Here is a 23,420-nt window from a genome sequence, read left to right on the forward strand (position 1 = left end):
CAAAGATGAAACCAAACATGTGACTGATCTTAACACAGTACCTTCTCCAATTATCAGAGGTTATTTTAAAACGTATGCATGCTTTAACACTGCTAATTTGAAAAGTCAGAATAGCTGTTACCTAATGTTGGTGCTTGCAAGCCAGCAACATCATGGGGGCAACAACAAATAGTTTGGCGGGATACAGTGAGTGGACACCTGGCTTGTTTTTTTTGTGTCCACTCGTGGGATTCTACTACACAGGCTACAGCTTCGCCTGAAGTACAGTGGAGGAGAAAGCTAATTTTATAGCTGGGGATAGTTGTAAAATAACATCGATTGCTTTAATCCTGAAATAACGTCGGCTTGACAGTGTCGTTAGCAGCAACGTGCAGAAAAACACGGCTATTGAAACTTCCAAATTTCACAAAGCCCAAAAGGTGAATATCGAGAGAGAGAGAGAGAGATCACACCAATAACCGCAAAGGTTAAAAACGACTCGTTTGGTCTTTCAGTAGGTAACGTTGGAGTTATAACGTTAGCTGTTGTTTGTCTACTGAACTTGACATGACTGTTGCAAGTCAGAGCGATGACGGCAGCGTTACAAAGCCCTGAAAAATGTCCCCACAAATGTTGGTTAACTTGCCGTTCGCGTTTGCACAGGGTAAACAGTGTTGCCACGAACCAGAGTACGCGTAGCTAACAGTTAGCTTGCTAGCCAAAACACGGCCTTTATTGGCACCAAACTGGCAAGCTCACAACAAGAATAGCTGGCTGGTTTGTTAATGTTAGCAAGCTAGCTAGCTAGCTAGCTTAGCTTCGCCGAAACAAAACGGGCTCGGGCCTGTAATTTTGCCACGGTGTTTAGGCAAATATAATTGATGTGACATCGTTCTGTTATCCTTGCGTGAACTCAAAGCATTCGTCGTTATCATAATGATTCGTGGAGGGGGTTTATGTCAGTGGCTTTACGGTGAAAAAGACAACTGAAAGGGCTGAAAATGGGAAGTCAACACTTACCTAGCTTTACTTTCTACGCCATCTTGGATCCACTTGTCAGACCATCGCAAAGCATAGTGGGATGTACTGATCTGAAGGTTGAGAGGACTGTGTGTTAGTGCGTGCGTGTGTGCGTGCGTGTGTGTGAGCGTGGCCTCTGATGGCAGGGATCTTCCGTGTCGAAAAGCGTTCGTGTTGAAATGTTTCTGATATAGTTCACCTCAAACATACAACTTGTGGTTGATATTTACGGTTAATTCCAATGAAATTAAGTTCAAATGTGACAATTTTGAATTCTCCATAACAGGGAGAATAAAAAAGCCACTTAATTTATACTTATTAACTTGCATATTTGTATCCAGGCATAACAAACACTAACGTGAGACATTTGGCTCTGAACACGCATTTGCCACTCAACTACTACTGGCTTTCCATGGCATGAGAGCTAAAAGAAACGCAGCAACATATCTTGGGGATAAACCATGTTTTTGTTTCTGATTCAGAACAAGCTAAACAACAAAAGGGAATGATACTGTTGCTATCAGAGGGATTTTCATCCATCCAGTCATCATCAGGCTTATCAAACTCCACATGGGATGCCATCAGCAGTATGTAGTTTGTATTTTAGCACAGCTGGAGAGTTTCTGGTGATGGGGCTGGCATCATTCCAAACTAAATAAATAAATAGCAAGACAATATTTCAGAGCAAAGACAAAAGAGAATCAGAGGGTAAATCAAATATAAGATTAACAACAATAACTCAATGAGCATGAATATTATGATAGTGTGTACGGTATGTGTATGCAGGATTAAACTATGTGAGGAATTAGAAATGTTCCGAACAATGAAGATTCAAGCTGCATGTTGAATTGACATATTAAAAACTGTGAAAAAAAAGACATCTCAGAAATGGTGGTAATAAAAGCAGGTGTGGCTGTTTCCTTTGGAAAACAGCAAGTGAGGACAGTTTGACCATATTTATCACAGTCTTACAGATCTTACACTGTGATTGATACTCAATCTTTTCCACATTAAGATCCATTGTAGACTTATTTTCCACCTGTCAGCAGGAAAGTCCCGTTGTAACTAATACCATTGATGACCGCTCTATTCCTGTGGCAACATATGCACCTGGAACTAGCCACCTTTTTGGAATACAGGCATTATTAATGTCATGAATGTTTCTCACTAAAGTATGTGCAGGTAGTTAAGACGCAAAAACTTTTTTTTTTTTTTACAGCATTTTCGCCTTTATTTGATAGCTCAGTGTATAAATAAAATTGTGAAAGAGGGCCCCAATGTTTGTAGGGTTGACATGCTACAAACATTGCTGGTGAGTCTCCAACTATGGACACCGTGTACTGTACCGTCCATTAAGATCCAAGAAACAAAGTTGTTAATATTGCTCAACAACTACAGTATTATTACAATACAACACAGAAGATCAAGCTATCATACATTCTATTTAGGGAGTCACAGCCATTCCAGTGTGCCAGCGCACACATACCAGGGTCCTGGCCCAACTAAAGGGAACGGGGCCATAATTAATGTTATAATTACACCTGTGTTTATATATATATAGATATATATATATATATATATATATATATATATATATATATATCTATATATATATATATATATATATATATGCATGGTTTAGATCTGAAAAGAAACCAAACAGGTAACACAATAGAGACAATGCTGTATTTCAAGTTCTTCATGCAAAGGAATGTATTTACATTTCAAAAGCGGTTTCATATTTCAACCAAAATTTTTTGTCAAGCTAGTGATGTAATTTCCTGCCTGGTTTCCTCTTCCGCGTAATGGTCAGTGTTTGCTTTCTCAGAGCATCCTGCCGCCACATCTGCAGATGTGGAGGTTGGAGCTGAGAGACTTTTATGGTGGCGAGGATCCTTCAAGGAGGCTTTTCCATGTTCATTCTAAACCGTATTGTTTTGTTTCAAACACCACCGCTGAGCTACGATCCATCACGCAAAAACACAAGACAATATACGATTTGAAATTGTAGAATATCTTAGCTGCAGACACAAACAACTGTAGCGTCTCGCTTCGTTACTGTAGACCTGTAGTGGATTGTAGCTTCAGTGTAACCTTTGATAAAACTTTGACCGGAGGTTTGATAGCAGGGGTGGATGGAGGAAAATGAAAGTTCAAGAACACAAATTAGGGGCAGCAGAGCAGAGCATGACAACACCAACTTAAACAGACATTGGTCACACAAAAAAGACATGTGATTCTCAATATTCTTGCTTTGAACTGTATTGTATTACAACTTGCAAACATCTAGATTCACCATCTCAAGCGTCTCAGTTAGTGGAACAAAACTAAAAAGGGGAGTTTTTCTCTTCGCTAAGTTTAGTTATGTGTTACTTATCTCACACACTGAAACTGAAACCTGTCTTCATTTCTAAGTTTCACATTCCTGTATTTCCGCTCGTACTTTAATAATCCTTTATATAGAAAACATGTGAATGATGTGATGCTTATAAGAAGCTAAACATTTGTCGCATTAGATTGTACGCCGGTTAAATACGGTTTAAAACCTACATAAAACTGTTACGCACGTGAGGTTATCGTTTATATTGATATGGATACATTTCAAAGAGTTTTCATACAGCTATGAATTTGAAACTACCGTTTCTAATCCATTAAATGGCAACAGGAAGCACATTTAGAATCCAGTCACTGACAAGGATGCAAAGAGGGGAGGTGCTCATGTGTTTATTGTCACGGTTTTACTGGATAGTAAAAAAATTAACATAGTTTGGGTGCTGCAGTTTTATCTTCGGTTATATGACATCGTAATAACACTGCATTCACAGTCCTCTTATGTACTGTTTATTCAAAAACATTCCCACAGAAGAAAAAACAAACAAAACAAACAAACATGAACCAAAACGTAAAATAACGCGCTGTGTTGTTGTTTCACTGCAGGTTGTGGATCATCTCCTCCTTGGCAATGAGATGTGTGGTCTTGGTGACCAGAGACATGAGGGAGTTGAGTTTGTGCGACCAGTCGTTGAGCAGGTCGTTGGGGTCTTTAGGCCTCTGAAAGTTGATGATGCCGGCCAGCCTGTCCACCTTGGCATAGATGGTCTTGTTGACAACGAGGCTGGAGAGGAACTCCTCGGATTCCTGGTGAATTATTTGAACAGACAGACATCATGTTAGATACCTCTAAAAAAAAAAAATGTGTTTCAGTGAGACCAAAATCCTGTTAATCAAGTCAAATCATGTTGGCTGAAGTACAGACAGCTAATTAGCCAAATAGCTTACGTCAATAGAGAGGTCAAGGAGTCCTGCCATCCTCTTCATTGTGATTCTGGTGTAATATTTGGCCATTATTCTGATGTTCTGGGGATACAAAGGGAGAGTTTCATTAATATACATATAGAATACAATATGATAATGATATCAGGTTAGAACAGAGGTGCTTTCAGGTCACATCAACACAAAATATTCATGAGTGAAATCCAACCATCCATTACTTATCCAATTTGAGCGTACTTTAATATTGCACATAACAATCTAACTTTAGCCAATGAATCTGCACAAAGCCTCATTATAAAAATCTGAATTTTACCATTTGGCTTGTATTGCACTTGCACTGCTCTCTGGTAATTTTACTCCATTTAATCCAATTTGATGTACGTCCGCTTAGATGAAACAATTTGAGGGTTTTTTAAAAACGTGCACATTTATCGTCATTCCCATCATTTGAGTCAAAGCGGGGAAAGTGTCAATAAGTAAACACAAAGTTTTATTCTGCGTTGTCCATTAATTCATCATTAACCAGACTTAAATTTCCTTAATGGATGATAAAGTGGTGGAATCTAGGCTGTAGCCCACATTACATTTTAAATATAATTTGTTCTGCTTAAATCTGCTGGGGACGAAAGAAAGGCCGTGTTTTGGGACAGTCACTGATGCAATTAATATACAGACTACATGAAGCCACTTTTTCTCGATGTTCAACTGACTTCCGGTCTGAGAAGATCTGTAGAAGATCTGCAGAAGTCTGATTGGAATCACATTATTAACCGCCTGCAAATGTGGTTTGGATCCGAATTGCAACATTTTTTTTGTTTTGTTTTTGCTGTCCAGACTTTTTAAAATCAATCTGCATATGTTATAAAAAAAAAAAAAAAAAAAAAAAAAAAGTGGATTTGGGATGGCAGTCTAACAAGGCCCAGCCAAACTGAAAAAAGTCTGCTTCATATCATTTGTTGGATTTTCTAGCCTTCTAGATCTCTAAATCTCTTAGATTTGATTAGACGTTTCCCTGCTGCCAAGCACCGACGAAATCTCATCAAACCCATCCGACTGTGTGCACATCAGCTGCAACTGTGAAGAGCCTCCACGTGACTGTGGGAACTTACGTGCTCCACCACTCTGTTCTTCAGGTCCTTCCACCTATTCTCCCCCTCTTCTGAACAAGAGAAGACGTCTGTGGCAGGGCTGTCGGGCGAGCCCTCTCTCAGCTCCTTCCCATAATCCTCCACCAGCGCGGCCCAGCGCATCAGCTCCATGGTGGTGAACTGTTTCAGAAGGTCCCTAGGAAGGACACAGGAACATAGTGAACATGCCTGCGTTCACAAAAGGTTGTCTCACTACATGCACGGTGTACAGTGTGTGTCCACATCTGCAGACACGGAGCGACTGGTATGTAATACGGTTGATTGCTGATGGTCGGCCTTCCCTTTTCACATTTTTCTCCTGGTAGCACATCTCTGCTCATTCATAGTAGCTGAAGTGCTACAACTGCATTTAAAGAGGACGAAGTAACTGGCACCCACATCGCATTAAGCCTGGACGCCGTTTGTTTGTTTTTACGGTGAAGCCGACAGGCAGAGGAGCACAAAGTTCGTCTTACTTGTATTTAGGAATTTCTTCCAGTTTCTTGTCCTCGCTGATTCTGTGCACGAGGTCCGACTGCTCGTTGTCGTAAGGGGAAAGAATCACGTACAGAACCACACTCTTCAGGGCCTGAAAAACAAATGCAACACCCCAATGGTTACAATCAAAAGTTACGTTTTGAAACGGATAGTTTGAGACTGTCACAGTTGATAGAAAAGAGCATAAATCAAAAGTATGTTTATAACTGGGTATACGTTCAGAGTAATGTTCATAGTTAGGGTTTGCACAGCAGATCTATTGCATTTCCAAACATATTCTTCCTCATCTGTGGTACTGTGCTCCAGCACTAAGGCAGGAACACAGTAAGAAAACCAGTACAGCACAATCCCTATTGTTACTGCATTACATTTCATCGTAACCATTTATCCAAAAAAAAAAAAGGGAATATCAGCAGTTAATTGGAAACGCATGCAGTACCAAATAAAATCAAAATGCATAAATGTAATACTATATAACAATATACTGTGGCCATAATAGAAAGCCTGTGTACCTGCTGCCACTTGCTGCTGTCCTCCAAGATGCAGGGGGTGTCATAGATGGCCCGGTAGTGTTTGCAGATAGACACGTAGGAGCCCTCGTGCTGGTCTACATGAATCATCAGTTTGTAGTACTTCAGCTTGGACTCCTGGGTTGTTTATTAGATAAAATGGAAAAGTTCAGGCTCAGTTCAGATCCGCCAAAAATAACAGCGCCGCCAACAACACATCGGAGCATGTTGCTAGCGCTCAATTCCTGGCTTCCTTCTCTTACCTGATTGCCCTCCTCTTGGAAAAATTTGGTGTTTATCTTCTTGCTGATGATCTGGGTGCGAACGTAATCCTTGACGGCAATGCAAAGCCTCATCTGCTCCAAGATAAACTCCACCTTCTCCTTTTTCTCCATGGAGCCATATGTCTCCACCTGAGACAAAAAAAAAAAATACATATTCTCAGGACTTTCCAAACAGCAGGCCATAAAACATCCCTTTCACATAGTTTGTGCATTTTTTTTCTCCCCCCTTTAGAAATGTGGTGACAAAGATATCCCAAATGATCAAATTCTTTCAAACCTCTTAAAGTATAGATGCGCCACCATTTGTCTCCACAACAACTGTACAAAGTCTTCATCATCTTAGAATAAAGGCCGTCTCTTACCTGCAGCTCCTGAAGAATGGAAGCTGCCTCTTTCACCTCACCGCTCTGCTCCTTGATATTGGCCAAGGTCTTCGTCAGCCTGGCTCGCTCAATCTCTACATAGATCTGAGAGGAGGACATGTTTAGTGCATTAGAGAGGAAACCGTAGTAAATGAGTGCCTCAGATAAACGAACAAACTGAACTTCTAGGCTCATACGTCTGATAATACACACGTCTCTGGTTGCTTCAGTCATAGTTAACTTGTGACTTTCAAGCTACACATCTGGCACCAAGCGACGTGCAGTACTTTGACAACTGCTTTCCTTATGTCTCTAGTATACAGCTCTGTTTTAACACACTCCAGACCTTGCCAGCCGTCACGGTGCGAAGTGTGTCGATGAGTCTCAGCTTGATGGGCTGATCGGTCACAGCATCCACATACTTGTAGCATTCTTGCACCATCTTGGCGACAGCCTGCAAAACAAAAATAGATTTAGTCTTCCTTGACAAAGAACGGCTGCAAGGTGAGCGTACTTTCCAATAAAGTTTACTTTCCATTCAAAAGAGATTATTTCAAAAGTGTACACGGTGTGCTTGATATCTTGACTACAAACAACAGTGTTCGTTAGTGGGAAATTTAACTAGTCAGTAGTGTGGCTTGCAAGATAACCTCTGGTGGCACACACACATTTATTTTCAGACTGTTGGACTTGTTGGAGATAACTGGTAGAAAAGGGCCATGAGGGGAAAAGAAGTATCTGACCTGTTTTAGCTGACTCCTCCTTTTGGTGAGCAACATGATGTTTTCATTCAGCGCATCCCAGTCCTTGGCCTCATAACACATCTGGACCACAGCCACAAGGATTCTGGAAGTGGACAACATGTCGGACGCCTGAACAGGCACATAAGTAGAACAAGACACAAAAACAACATCAATTAATTAGTTATTTCATTAACACAACTACTCTAGAACATCTAAAATGTGCATATGTTTGATGCAGAGGACACACCCAATATAATTAATCTAGGAAAATCAGAAACTTGTTTTCCTGGACATTTTGGGAAATTTGGTATTTTTTTATGTCAGGAAAGCAGAACTCCTGAATTGCATGTATGTATTCCAGAATAAGCCCTTTGCAAAAAAAATTAATTTCATGTTTTGGGGATGGCTGAGAAATAATGCTAACTCATATCAGGAATCAAATACATTTATGACATTCACATTTAGGCCTCAATCACCCATATGTTGGATTTACCACAACAGACTGGAAGGGAAGTAAGCTAAATCAGTTGGATTGTGTACAACTTACCGTTCTGGTTTGCTTCTCCAATGACAACAAGCTCTCAATGGCCTCCTGTAGCTTACCCTCCTGCAACAGAAACACACATACGCTTAGCGTTAGTAACGCTGGTTGCAAGAGATACATTATGTTTACTGTTTTTGGACTAACACTGAATTAAAAAGGTACTTTGCCTGGCTAACAAGTTAGCTTAGGATGTTGCCAATGACATGGCCGCTAAGACTACTAGCATGCTAGTGAACCTAATATCAAACACATAACGTTGGCTAAGAGTATGTGACGATACAGGTGTAGCCGAAATGTGTAAAAGCTAAATACAAATACATTTATGAGTAATTTACGCTCAATGTTTTGGTTATAGGAGGTTTCCGGGCAATGCTAAAAAAACGTCGATGTTAGCATTGATGCTAACGCACTCATATTGATGCACCATGACTCAGCCGGTCGCTGGCGTCTTTCAGACTTACTTTAGCCATTTTTTCGCATTCCGGGAGACGTTGGTCTACAGTTGAACTGTAGTCAACCTCCATCTTCACAATCTTCCCATCAGATCTTTCAGCTCGTTCGTCAGACATCTTTGTGCTGTTCAGGTTAGGGTAACGTACGGTACGGTTCTTTTCTTGTGAAACTAGCCTAGCACTATTTTGCTTGTCAAAGGAACGAAAAGGTGAGCGACCAATCAGAGGAGAGTACCAAACTGCTGTCCGAGGCGCCTGAAGGACCCAGTGAGGACCCAGTGAGGAACCCCCCCCCCCCCCCCCCCCCCCCCGAATATTTTAGGCAGGCGTTATAAAAGCCAACTTTCTGCTGAGACGGGAGGGCCTCTTTGCACGTCTCTTGCTGGCCAATCTATTTAGGATACATCATGTAATAAATCAATGTTCTTAATAAAATAGTTATCTTTGTAGTTACACACACAAAACCACGGAAAAAAAAGGATTAGTGTTGTTCCTTGATAGCTATAAATAGTTATGAATAGTAAATATAATATTTGAACACATAAACTATAGATCAATAATATTCTGAACTAAATAGTAATATCGGAATAATATAAAAACAATATAGGTTCCTTTTTGGTGGCCTATTCAATTGAACCAAAATATCTTCAATTTCTATTACTTTATCTACAAATCTGAGTGTACCACAGTTATGACGTTCTATTACATGTATGTAATGAATGCCCTTTAATTATGACACATATTTTGATAGTGAGGGGTTGAAGACACTGTGCAGTAAATTTGCTTAAATCTAGTTTAATGTTCTCTGTAAGTTGTCACAACTGGACTTAATAACTATTGGCACCCCTCTCCAACTTTAATCCTTCTATTCAGGAAGTCATTTTAATTTAGAGCAGGTGCTATTTTAAATTAAATCTTTTTTTTTAAATGCAGTGCCAAACTAAATTAGTCTATATTTAGCTGTAAATAACTAGGGGTAACTTTTTATTGTTCAAGAGGGACACACAATTCTCTTTGACATCATTTTTCAGCCTGTAATTCTGAAAAATTACAGAAAAATACACAAGAAGGCCCAAAAACAATTGTGTGCTCCTTAGCACCGACATAGGGAGCTGTGGTAGGCCTACAGGAGTTCACTTCATGTGGAGGGACTGTCCTGAAGGACTGTTTCCTGCCTGTAGAACAACAACAAAAAGACAAACACAACCATTGGGGGATACTGTCACTTTTAGACCTTCACATTTCAATTTAATCTTATTGATTGACGGAGGAGATTAGGATGACATCCTTGTCATTGGGTGTATGCTTTTTGTCAAATTGAGCTGAGAGAGTTGAGTTCATAAACATGACTCCAATGGAATCAAAAATCCAAATGTCAGAGTCGTGTTGGCAATAATGATCGTGATGATGATGAAGGAGGAGGATGATGACAATTATGAAATAAGTAGAATGATGAAGATAATAACACAAACACATTTTGAAAGTGTAACAACTTCCCAATCAAATGGTCAGAGTGAATGAAGCTCTTTGTGAATGGACATGATCACATGAATGGACACTGAGTCCAATGACAGCAGTCCACCAGTAGGTGTCCCTGTAATGACTGCATTCCTGTCCTCACACAGTTCACTGCTTTGAAAGGCTCCAATGCCACCTTCACTGATTTGGGTCAGTGATTTTCCTGCGTGTGGCAGAGAAGGCCTCCTAAGACCTGAGCCAAAATCAGTCTGATCCCAGTGCAGGCTCAGCGTAGACAGCGCGAGTCCAATAAACTGCACATGATGATCCACTGAGAGGGAGAGGGAACAAGAACTCTGATTGCAGAGGCATAAAAAAAGAATCTGTGTGCTTTGAGCACATGTTTCTGATGGCAAAAACACCAGGAAGAGCTCAGCTGAAGGACACAGATTGAAGCCTCAAATCATGATCATCAATATGATCCTCAATATCATTGATGAAGAACGGGCTGTGCCACATTTATACATCTATTAAAGATTCTGAGTAAGCCTTGATTGACTACTTTTAGCTCGGTTGATGTAGACAGACTATCATCCCCCCCCCCGTTTAAATACAGTGGTTCTTTGCAAAATGGGGGCATTTGGCTATTTCAGAGCTTAGAGATTTGTTTGGTATTATTGACGCGACACAGCAGCTCAGATGACATCAGGCTCTAAGCCCCTTTCTAATCATTGTAGACAATTATTGAAATAGTTAGGTTATTAGGTCACGGCCAGCTGGTTCCGAGACACCATGAAAGCCTGTCCCTGTCCCATGGCCCTTACGCTCCAGGGTTTTATGTAAATATAAGCACAGGCTGTCCGAAATGAAATACAGGCCTGACATTTTCCAAAGAGATGTTCCTTGTGTTGTGCATCAGATTAAACTGAATGCACAAAGCTATCATCATGCCTTGAGACATCCCAGGACACAAGAGTAACATCTTATTGATCTATAAAACAAATTGACTGTTTCATGATCTCTCACTGATGATGTGCAGGGACCTCTCGGCTGTTTGGGGGTTTTCCCCCCTTTTTGTTCCTTTCTTGAAAATGTTTACTCGCTGTATTTTAAGAATCCGCAGCGTATTTCAGTCTTTAATAAGACCACGCAAACGTCACTGAACTTATGTAGTGGTGCATACAGAACGTCTTTACTGTACAACAAAGTCATTTGATACTAGATAGCTATACAAGTCGTCAGGTTTATTATTTGTATTTGAAGCCATGTTCATTGTTTTGATGCCAACTGAGTGCATCCATTTACATTGAAGGAGCATTTATTTTCTGGTAAATGTGGCTCTTTAGTGACAATATTTCTGATAGCTTCCTGAGATCTACAATATACTTGCTATACTGTGGCGACGGGGTGTCATTTAGATTATTTCATTGTGAGTATGACTCATTTAACTCCTAATGCCCGTTTAATGTGCTGCTACACATTGTTAGAATAATACAAATCAGAAAACCTCAATATAAGACTGATGAGCAGTTAATGAGAGTAATCAATCAGGGCTTTAAAACAGTTTGCCTGAAGAAATTCACTGTGTCTTTGTCAGAGACGCACCCAGAACTACTAATCTAACTAATCTTCCTTTATAATATACACTTGCAGATTATGTATTTAATCAAATTTGTCATTCATTCAGTCTTGTGATTCACCACTAGTGCTACAAACACAAACAACTAGTTCCATTTGGAGAGATGCCTTATTTCTGTTGCATCCATTCATTTAGTTACTCTGTAAACGATGTGTACATCCCAGAGCCTCAGTAAAACATGTTGGTGACCCCGCTTTGAGGAGCTGCTCACACATCAGTTTGGGGATTAAGTGGAGAGTTTAAATTCAAATGGCGTTTCGGAGGGCTTGCCACCCTGCATGAATATATTTCTTGGGGAAACGCTGAATGCGTGCTGACAGTGCAAAATGCTGTTTGACAGCATCTTCAATGCAGAATTATGAGCGTGAATTTTGCTGAGTATAGACCCAAGTAAATCACAGGTGTCGATGAGGTCAGCAATGCAACTCCTCCCTTCATTAAAAGGGACTATTCGATGTGTTTACTTAGTTTTCTCTCTCTACTTTTGTCAAGACAAGGAGTAAGTGTGACTAATTCTGAGGGATTTCATCACGGATGGTCTCACTTCTCACCCAGCCGTCCTTTTAAGTACGCATTTGACCTAACAGGCAAGTATTTAAAGGGCATTTACGAAAACAATCAGCAGACGCCATCTTCATTTGGCACCTTGAGGTGAACGACTGAAAGCAGTAAATAATACAGAGCGGTAGGTAATATAACTATACTCACTAACTAAAGGCTTTTTGCCTTTTCTGATTTTCAGTATAGATTGAAAACCAATAGATTAAACCCATTTCACAGTTTGTCCTTAAACCAACAACAACAAAACAGTTTTTCTTGCCATGTCTACGTGTATTTTAGTGATGCTGCATTGTCCTAAAACTGTGGGAGGACTACAGCGGAAGGCCAGCAAACACTACACTTGTGAACGCCCTCCTATACTTTAGATTGTTATTGTCAAATTGTCAGATAGCATTCCATTTTATCTTCATAGGCCTGATAATAACTGTGTGTGTGTGTGTGTGTGTGTGTGTGTGTGTGTGTGTGTGTGTGTGTGTGTGTGTGTGTACAGGCTGTACGTGAGACGGAAAGAAACGGGTGAGACAGATGTAGGGGGAGTGCGCAGCAGTTGAGCTAATGTTTCCTGCGCTGCGGTTAAGTCGAGACCAGTGTTTCCACCAAGTAACGCGTCGTATTTCGGCGGGCCGAGCAGAGGGAGCGGAGGGGGGAGAGGGGGGCCGGGGGGCCGGGGCTTCTGTTAACCGCTTACATTTTCCGATACCTCTGCTAGCTGCTTTAAGTAGTAGACGAGGAACCGGATAAAGCAGAGAGCCTCCTTTCCTCCCACTCAAGGACTCAGTTGTTTTCGTCCTTACAACTTTGAAGACAACAACCTTGATATGTGAATCTATTGAGCAGGACGGAGCTCCGCTTTGAAAAGCACTTATTTCCTTTATCAGCGAATATGACATTTATTTGTAACGGTACGTTAGTGAAAAAACACACAAAAAAAGACAGTTTTTTGCTACCTGGCATAAGGCAATGCCACATCCGGTCAAACATTTTTCAAAATATTCGTCATTCGTTATTGTAGAAAGACTGAACATGTCAGTCAATAATAGGCCTACGATGGATGGATGGATGTATAGATGGATGGATGGATGGATGGATAGATGGATGGATGGATGTATGGATGGATGGATAGATGGATAAATGGATAGATGGATAGATGGATGGAAAGTAATCATACAAGGACTAAGATACTGGAAATGCTCTGTAGACAGTAGACGTTCAATTGTCAACCTGCATATTATTTGACATATTTCAAACCAAACAGCAAATAGAACTTCAGAATACATCTGATGAGATCTCTGCATGCTTGGTTAATGTATCATGCCTGAGAAGATGTCATTTAGAAATTATTGTGAAATCCATTGAGCTACTCAATTAGCCTCATGCAAATACTTAAATTATAAGGAAGGAATGGTATTTTGTCTGTTATTCAGTCTTAAAAAAGTATTTAATGGGGCAAAATTGTGAGGTGAGAATATTTGTCTCTGACAGAAATGTTTTAATTTGTTGCGTCAGTCTCATCAACAAAACAGGACAATTAATAAAAAAACCCTCAAGGACACATCAATGGCTGTATTGACCTTCATGAGCAACAAATATGCATCGCAATTTGCTGTTGAGCCCCCACCTGCACCACACATAGCCTGCCCTCCGTACTGTTGCCTTCAAATTACAAAGAAAGTCCAATGCCTGTTGTACGTGTTGGAATAATACTCAATTTTAGTTTGTGGTAATTTGACTGAAGACAACTTAATTATCGAACATCTTACATTGTGTGCGCACAATAAAAAACCCAACAATAAACCCCCTAAAACGAGGTTTTGACACAGGGCGACCTAACAAATGTACAGTTAATTAAATTACCATAAAACAACTGACATGTAGCCTTGCTTTTGGGTGCTGCTGGAATCTTCATTTGGTAATTCAGCCTTGGATACAGGCTATCATTTGGTGATAATCATTTAAAAATTGTTATTTGACTGTCGAGTGTTACAATAGACGACAGGGATATCTGCGGGGCATTTTTATAAAGAAAAAGAAAAATCTTGAACGTGACAAGTTTCATACTCTTATTTTGAAGCCCTTCATCCTACATGTTCCGGTCTTGTTCGACTCTATTCACTGAGCTTGACTCATCAGCGCCTTAAGAGAGGGGACGATCCCAAACCGAGCTCATTAGTGCCCTAATCGTTCCCAGCCGGCGAGAGTGTCCGCTGGATCCAATGAGAGAACTCAGCCGTAACTCGGGACGTGTATTTCATAACCCGGGCTGACCATCGTGTCCACATGTGCTGACACGTCTCCAGACATTACACACATCCCGTCGGCTGGCTTGACACATTGCGAGTGCATTTACGAGACGCGCGTACGGTGGGGAAGATGTTGCTGAAGGAGTACAGGATATGCATGCCTCTCACAGTCGAGGAGGTGAGTTTTTCTTTTCTTTTCTATCATTCTTTTGTTTCTTGATTGTGTCATTTGTTACCACGACTGAGGTTCGCTATTGTTCAAGAGACGCCTGACGGCTAAACCGTTCAATGTTCGCTGTCCCAGGCATGTGGCGCGTGAGACATGCGTTTAATGCAATTCAGATGTATTTGAAGCACTTTGTCGGAGGCTTAAGTTTTCCCTCGCGGTCCTTCTCTCTCTTCGTCTGTCGCTACACATACTAACACTCTGTGGAGCCTTTGGAACCATTCCGCTACGCCTAAATTACTACTTTTTTTTTTTTTTTTCCTTGGACCACATGCACCACTTTAAGAAAAAAAACCAAAAAAAAAACAACCCAAACTTGTCTGAAGCCTCTCAGAAAGATGCTAAACAAGCATATACCTACACGCAACGCTCGTGTCACTTTTATTACGTTTGTATCGTAGATGTGATAGTTCGTATGACCGACTGTACTGCTCATGTAAACTGCACCGTAGAAGTTCCAATATGAGACCATATATCCCCGTTTCCGTCTTTTCACTAATTGCATTGCATTACATCCATGCTGCCCTCTTATTGGTTGCACATGATTGCACCAACACAATGCAGAGCGGTGGTCTGTGCGCATGCTGGTGTGTTGTATACGACCTGTGTGCACGGATAGATGTCACACAGACAGGGCCATTGTCTTGCATTCAGCCTGAGCGTCTATTAGGTCTCACGACTCGAGTCTAAATTTAGAAAGTGAAGATGATTGCTCTCTTGTCCTGGCAAGCATGCTAAACAGCACTACAGCAGATTTTTTTTATTTTTTTCCCTCCCAATTATCACCCACGTCATTGTTTTCTTACTCCTCTCCATGGCTTGTGGTTGTGGTGGTGGTGGTGGTTGTTGGGTTTTCTTGCAGCCGTGGGCTGGTAGTCAGGTGGAATAATGGTGTAGCTGCAGAGCATCTCCACTCACATCTTGTCAGCTCAGATCTCAGCACCTGTGCTCTTCTCTGGAGAAACATCTTTAAAGCCTAAACGAGCACCGCCATGGCCAAATAATCATATTATTATCCTCTTCAAATTTGATTTCTTTCTAGTCTTTTACACATATTTTCACAGTTATTCACAGGACTGTTGAAGGCATTCTAGGAGTCGAGATCAATTTGGAATGAGACGCGGCCCCGCGCTGTGTGACAGAGTGGCTCCTCGTCTGCATGAAACTCTTGTCAAGTGCGTGAACAATAACTTTTGTTTTCTCCCTCTGGCCGCGGCTAGGCTGCCGGTGCTACGAGCGGTGAAGAAAGGCGCTCCGCCACACTGACTCGTATAGAAACCTGTGGTTAAAATGGAAACGCCATCTTGTAGTATGTGTTTGCATTTTTCCGTTCAGTAACTCAACCTTGAGCCTTCACCGTGCGTTTATTTAAGCCCAGCGGAGTGTTTCCGTCACATCCGTTGAACTTGTGAACAGATGGGTATCATGAGTAGTGTCGTGTTTTTTTTTTTTAATTTCAACCTCCTATGACTACAGAGACAAACGCTTCCTACACAATGCAGGTCAAACCTACAGCGGGACATGTCCGTCCAATTTCTGATTACGCTACAGAACTAGTTGAAGGTGCTTCTGGTTCTGTTTATCAGCTGGTGTAGATTCGTTTAGCTTTAAGGCCATGATGAAGGTTCATAAGGATACGTCAGATACTCCTTTTGAAATACAATCTGGTTAGAAGTGAGGTACATGTACTCGTATTGTAACCTTTAGAAAGGGAATGGATGCATTAGTGTTACATGGAGGTCATTACTGCTCAGACAGACTTTGCACTTTGCTTCAATTTGTCTTTTTTGCTGAATAAAGCGCTTTTTTTTTTTTTTGGATCAATCCCAAGAAGCAGGGCGTCAGTTTGTTGCCTGGGGGAACACACGGAGGAGCTGGTGGTTAGTTCTCTTATAAGTGTTGTCTTATCATGGCTGCACACATTTGAGTGAGTGTCATCTCTTGTCTCCTAGAAGTTGTCTTAAAGTTTCCTGTCTGTCCAAAGGGAGAGGAAGGAAAGGATGGATGGAGGGTAAGGATAAACTACTTGGTGCTGAGGGCTTTAGGGGACGAGGAAGAGGGGAGGAGTGGAGCTAATGCGGCAAGTTCTGGGAGATATATATATATATATATATATATATATATATATATATATATATATATATATATATATATATATATATATATATATATATATATATATATATATATATATATATATATATATATATATTTTTTTTTTTTTTTTCTTTTGAAATTAGTTCCCCAGGACTGTTTTTGTGCGCTTGGATTTGGAGTCATGGGGACATGCAAGGCCACATCTCTGTGTATTGTCTCTGGGAAGAGATTGCCGCCTGCTGTGTTGCGTCACCAGTCTTACTACTGCAGACGTTGGAACGGCAATCCATGAGGTGTTTATACAAGTTCAACAAACGTCATACACACTCAGGAAATCATTTAGCAACACCAGAGTGCGAGACCTGTTCTTTGAGCCTCGTCTGTCCCTGAGTCACCTCTTGCTTGTCTGGGTGTGTGTGCTTGGCCTGTCACTGCTGCCTTTTCCCTCAATTGTCTTCAGTTATATTCCAACAAAAGATGAGTCTAGCTTAAAGCCTGTAACCATGGTAAAATAAATCTGCCTTAACATCTCTAAAGCTCTCTAATCGAACAGGTTGTACCTCAAAAACCAAAGTGTAAAGCACAAGTTGTGGTTTAACACTTCTTAATGCTCACATTTTACTAAAAGAATATCTCGTTCTCCCTGGAACTTCTGAAATATAGAAACATGGGCATTGTCTGGTCTGGAAACCAGCACACTTGCTGCTCATCAAGTTTACTGTTCACTGTGCAATAAGGGCTGGGATGACTCTGTGTAACCAAATCAAGAAATTCAGGTCTGGATGAACTCTGTAACTTGGGAGCAGTTCGGTCCCAGTATAGCTTCTGTGTTTCAGTATTGGTTTAAAGTTCCATCAGACAAGATTTAGCTGTAACTCTAACCAGAACCACTTAGCCAAGAAATAATCATTTTCCCTCTTCAGTCCCTTGGGGATAACTCTGCTCTGTTCTCGTCCTGTGAGCGGGGCCATTCATCAGCCACCGTGTCCATTACACGGATAGATGTGTTCCTTCTCTCACTGTGTCTGTCCACCGTTATGTCTTTCTCTGCTGCAGTAGCTCTCACTTGCACCTCTCAGTCTTTGGCTGACGTGCCCCCTTTTTTTTTTTTTTTTCTTCCCAAGCTCCCGAGGAAAAATGCTGACATCGGCTGACCTGAGTCACTGTGCGACTCCTGCGGTACTCCTGCCGTAGTCACTGGTGGTGCAATGGGTCATAAATGTCCCGGTTATGTTGGGATCAGATCAGCACAAAAGAAAATGGGGAGTAACTGTAGCTTTTTACAGATCCCTGCCACAGATACTAATTAATGATCCACACTGGCAGATACAGTTCCCTTTGGTTAGAGCAGCTGGTCTACAAGATTCTAGACTTCTTTTGTTTTAATTTTTTTTTTTTTTTTTTTTTGCAACTGTCCCAACACTAATTTCAACTGCTCTGAAGTCAGATCATACATTCTTAATGTTATCCTTTTACTTAATTATAGTGTTTTTATGAAAAGTAGTTTTAATGGTGTATTAGCTGCTTGGAGCTAGTGTAAACGGCTCATAATTCATCTCTAATATCTATTTATGTTGTGAAAACATCTCACTCCAACAACTGGATTTATTGAAGTTTATCACCAAAACTACACTTTACAAGTTTTAAGTTGCCTTCCCCAATACTCCTTTTCACTGAACAGAACCTGAATGCATCATAATGTGAGTGTTCGTTGGCTGCTGCTAACTTTACTATATCAGTTTACTGTAACATTATCAGAGGTCAGCGACTAGAAAAGCATAAATATTGATGACCTGATCGCATGTTTTATTGAATATCGGCAGATAAAGATAATCAATAAAACTTTATTTCACATTGTGATGGTTAACGTTAAACTGTTTAATTAAACTGCAGTTCACATGTGGGGGGGGGGATCTGCACAGATCGACAGTGGTCCGTTCCACCACCAGCATTCAGCCTTAACGTGGCCTTGGTTGATGAATCTCAAGTTTTGATCTCATCTTCACTCTAATCGCTTCATCTGTGCGGCAAATAACACCGGAGATCGCTTAGAATTGTGCTCAGACTCGGAGGGTAACGTGAGTTTTTTTTACAGGAAAAACAAAACTGAAACTGTTTCTCTTTGCAGAAGGCCACTCTCTTTAAAAAAAAAAAAAAAAAAAAAAAAATGTATTACATCTTTTCTTCCATCAGCCGTCGTGACCCAGAGCATAATGACATTCAGCGAAGGCTGGTGAAATGACACCCGTTGAAAGCTTAATTAACTGAACATCCACGTGTTTCGGATTTGATGTGGTCAATAGACGGTCGTTCCGTTGGCCAAATGGCTTTTTGATGGGGGAATAACTGGAGGATTATGGCAGCATCTGATTGTGAATGACTTCAATCTGCTCCGAGACCAGTGTCATATATTCACAGTAACCCCAAAAGGTGTGACCGTTTCGACCACCATGCTGTCTAATTGAAACCAGTGACGTAGCATGTGGGTACGTTAAATCACCTTTGAGGTCCTGAAGTGTCTTTTGCGACGGGACGTTGCTTGTTTCTGGTGCTGTTGGCCGGCTGAGAGGACGGAGGGTTTGTCTCGTATAATTGGAGGATGTGGCTGGAAGGACACCTGGGTTGCTGGCTCACGCCGCGGCATTTCTCAAAGTAATGGTCTTGCCAGAATTCATTAAAGAGAAAGAACATCTAATGTAGTGTGTCCATAGAGTTCACACCCATCACTAAAGCCTCCTTTTGGGTTCGCACCATGCGCTTCAAAGATGCACACCTGCATCTCCAAAACGCACACAACCATTGGTCTGAAAGCAGCTGGCACGCAGAAGTGTAGCCGGCACCAGATGTGCTGGCGCTGTATAGCAGTGGGGCCCACCAAGTACCGTAATGGGATTGGAGCTGCTTTGTCACACTCCTGTATTGTCCTTTCACCCACGAAGGATTATGTGCCTCAGATGTACAGGCGTGTCCATGTTGTAGAGACATCATCTCAGCCCTCAAGCATGGCGGTGACAATTTGAACCATTTCACGCACCGCTACCTTCCATGGCTTGAGGCATGGCGTAATAAGTGGATGAAAACCGTTTATTTAAGCCACGTTTTACACAAAAGGCAGCAGAAGATTTCATCAGTGTTGACAGTAGTGTTTTTTTTCCCTGGTTATTAATGTTCAAGAAAAATAACTTTTCGGCGATTGCCCCCCCCCTTTTTTTTTTTTTTTTTTTTCTTTTCAATAAGGCTCTTGATAGATCGGTTGCCTTTGTTCTATCCCGGAGCATGTTTCCGTGACGCCAGCAGTTCATTTCTTGTATCCACAGGCTGGAGAGCTGCTGAGAACAAATGTGCTTTGACTCAGCGACGCTTCGTTCCAGACAAGTCCAACTGTTTCTTTAAGGCAAGATAGTGAAAGACGGCCGGTGGTTCCTTGTTCAGAAAGCGTGATGTAATAAAAAGTTGCGTTAAGTGACACTTAGCTGACCGTGTAGTGAAATTCTCTTCTCCTGTTCACAGAGGGAGGGCGGGGCTTATGGTCAATTAGGTGGATGTTTGCCAAACGTCCATATTCTTTTTCACACTCGGAGAGAAAACTATTCGGAATGAATGGTAGCTCTGTGTTCAGACCCCTCCCTTCTCTCCAGGGTTTGTTTAGGAAATGCCTGTCAGACCAGACACTGTTTGTTTCTTTGGTGTCATGGTAAGGCGCAAAGGCTTTTTTTTTCTTTCTTTTTTTGTTGCCATCTGGTCTACATGACAGTGCTGTGATTCAATCAACATCCCATTTGCTGCCATTTACTCTTGTAGAGGAAACCATCATGGGTTGTGATGGACCATTATCCACGGATGGGGCCCGTCGTCATTTCCTAGATGGCTGTGTGTGAGTTTATGCATCGGTGTGTGTCTGTGTATCACATCACATGACCGGCTGTTTCAGGAGAGCTACATGAGATCGTTGCACCATTTCTCCGTGGAGCATATTTCTGTCTCTCTCATACACAGCCACACTGAGTAGAACTGTGCTTGTGTCTATTCATTAATAGTAATGTGAATATGCAGACATCATCATCGTCCTGTAAGATGCACCTCCATCTACCGCTCCAGTCCTGAGATGCTCAGATGAGGCCAAGCTTAGTGTGCTGGTGAAGGGTAACGCTTTCCTAACCTGCTGAAAGGGACTAACGGCGAAAATGCACTGGAGCTGCGGCGAAGTGCGGCCTGCAGCGAGCTGCCATGCAATGTCCAAGGAAAGCTGCGCCGCCTGCTTTTGATTCTGCAGCAGTGCAACCAGAGAATACCCACAGCCAACCGGTAAACAGTCCTCAGCCTGAAACGCATGAACACGCCTCCTAGCTGCAGGAAATTGTAATTATTGCGGCGACTGTTCCACTATGGGTAATGACAACTTTTTTTATTTTTTTCCCTTCCCTCAAAGTTAATAATTATAGCATGAAACTGCCTTGTCGCCGTGGAGAAAGTGGCTATTCTTCCACCATCTCTCCGCTGCACCAGCAAATCACAGGAGGGATAAGAGGCGTTTTCTGCCATCGGTGTGAAGGCGGCTGCTAAATCTGTAACGTGTGGCTGAAAATAGAGACGAAGCGGCGGATTCTTCAGACCAAAGCCACTTCTTTTCTTGCTTTTGTTCAATGTGGACATCTTCACGGATGCTCACTGTTGCTACTGCAGGTTCATGTGCTTGTATTGTATCTCCGGATGCTGATATTGGAACAAAAATAATTATGTGAGAGATGAAGCTTTGCAGTCTCTTCACAGCGCTTGACATTACAGACATTCATTTGCTGCACTCGGCCAAGCACCTACAAGTGGACTCGAGCACATTTCTTTATCAGAGGAGATTTCACAGGCTTCGGTTGAGCAAAACGGATGAATTGCATGAAATAGTTTGTTTTTCCTGCATGTAGACTTTCTGTCGCTTCAATGTCCAAAAATGACCAAACGCATCAACCCCTTCCTATTAAGCTGTAGTCCTCTATCCAGCCCAGAATGGGACCCTCTTTTGAAGAGGCTTAGTAGAAACATTATCACAAGGTCCACATATAAATGCATAACATGATTTTAAGGCTTGTAATATCTCCGTTACTGTAGCAAATGTCACCTCGATAATGCTATCACTTGAGCTTGAGAATGGCTTTGAAGTAGCCTTGTTTATTTGGTGTGTGTGTGTGTGTGTGTACACTGATTAGGGCTTTAGTTGTGTTAAGTTTGCAATTTTATTCCTGACTAGCTTTTACCACTGCAGGCTACGAAGGGTGAGTGGTCTTCTGATCAAATGTAATTTAATGTTCTGGTGGGCCCTTCTAGCCCGCTGTAGTTTCACTAGAGTAGTGTTTGTTTGTGTTCACAGGCACAGAACTTTTTTTATTTTTTTTTTATTTTTATTTTTTTTTTGTGTTTGTGCGCAGTAGCTGCTAGTCTCTGCTTTAACTCCGCGTAGGGACTCGGACGATACAAGTGCAGCCCAGAGGAGACGGAGCAGTAAAAATGTGCAGCTTTCACTCCCCTCTTATCCTGCTTTTCTTTTCCTCAATTAGTCTGTAGAGAGATGAAGGAAACGATTTTACCAAGCCAGGATGAAGGCAGACAGATGGAGATGGTTGGAGGATCGGCAGATGCTTCCATGAGGTTACTGGCTGTAAAACATGCAGAGGGAGAGAGAAGAGAGGGAGACGAGGGGTAGACGGAGGTGGAGAGAAGCTTGAGTCGCATTAAATATGAAGAAGGTGGGAAGAGTTGAGAGAGCAGTCATCTATGGTTTATTGCAGCCAGTGGTTTCTGAGCAGCTCTTTAATATTGAGGCCGTCTCTTGACAGACGCATTAAAATGTTACCGGTCGCCACTGTAATCCCAACGGCTTTAAAAAGAGAGTAAATGTACATGTGTAGGTTTTTGTGTTTGTTTCACAAAGCTCCTTTTTTAATTATTTGGACTGCTAAAGTGAAGCAGGTCAGGCTTAAGTCCTTGGCTGTGTCACTGCTTACATGTGTGCTGTTTAACATATTTAGAATATAAGCCGCTTTGTACTTGCTGTGAGTTTTGAAAGCTTTTCTTCCGCTGTGCGTTACTGGCAGATTCTTTTACACTCAGGATAATAATACACTGGTCATCATGCTGTTCTGCTGTGTCTTCAGCCCACACACAGGTGCAGTGCATCTTTGGAAGAACTATCAGCTCAGCCCACATATCTACACACACACACACACACACACACACACACACACACACACACACACACACACACACACACACACACACACACACACACACACACACACACACACACACACACACACACACACACACACACACACACACACACACACACACACACACACACACACACAGGCTATAGATAGCTATATGCTGACAGACTTCATTATCATTGCTCGTTTC

At 41.6% G+C, this 23,420-nt stretch overlaps 3 protein-coding genes across 3 annotated transcripts in view; 1 reads left to right on the plus strand and 2 right to left on the minus strand.

The window, feature by feature from the left end:
* The window catches only part of helz (helicase with zinc finger), a 47,160-nt gene extending 46,118 nt beyond the window's left edge, over positions 1-1,042 (minus strand). The window contains 1 exon segment of the mRNA XM_068726522.1: positions 1,000-1,042. The gene's annotated coding sequence lies outside the window, so the exon portion shown is untranslated.
* A 2,665-nt stretch (positions 1,043-3,707) lies between these two features.
* Positions 3,708-9,031, minus strand: psmd12 (proteasome 26S subunit, non-ATPase 12). Its single transcript, XM_068727446.1, has 11 exons — positions 8,801-9,031; positions 8,343-8,402; positions 7,796-7,924; positions 7,399-7,506; positions 7,053-7,157; positions 6,670-6,819; positions 6,410-6,544; positions 5,876-5,988; positions 5,382-5,556; positions 4,279-4,356; positions 3,708-4,137 (listed from the first exon to the last, which is right to left on the minus strand). Exons 1-11 carry the CDS (start codon positions 8,906-8,908, stop codon positions 3,928-3,930), a joined length of 1,371 nt encoding a protein of 456 aa, XP_068583547.1. The 5' UTR covers positions 8,909-9,031; the 3' UTR covers positions 3,708-3,927.
* A 5,570-nt stretch (positions 9,032-14,601) lies between these two features.
* Positions 14,602-23,420, plus strand: part of LOC137884754 (cytoplasmic phosphatidylinositol transfer protein 1-like) — a 59,155-nt gene continuing 50,336 nt past the window's right edge. The window contains exon 1 of the mRNA XM_068726747.1: positions 14,602-14,867. Within this exon, the coding sequence (XP_068582848.1) occupies positions 14,820-14,867 (48 nt within the window). The 5' untranslated portion in view covers positions 14,602-14,819. The remainder of the gene's footprint in view (positions 14,868-23,420) is intronic.

Source organism: Cebidichthys violaceus, unplaced genomic scaffold (assembly GCF_023349555.1).
Source record: "Cebidichthys violaceus isolate CVI_PGR_0920_01 unplaced genomic scaffold, fCebVio1.0.p SCAF_4, whole genome shotgun sequence".
Lineage (NCBI taxonomy): Eukaryota > Metazoa > Chordata > Actinopteri > Perciformes > Stichaeidae > Cebidichthys > Cebidichthys violaceus.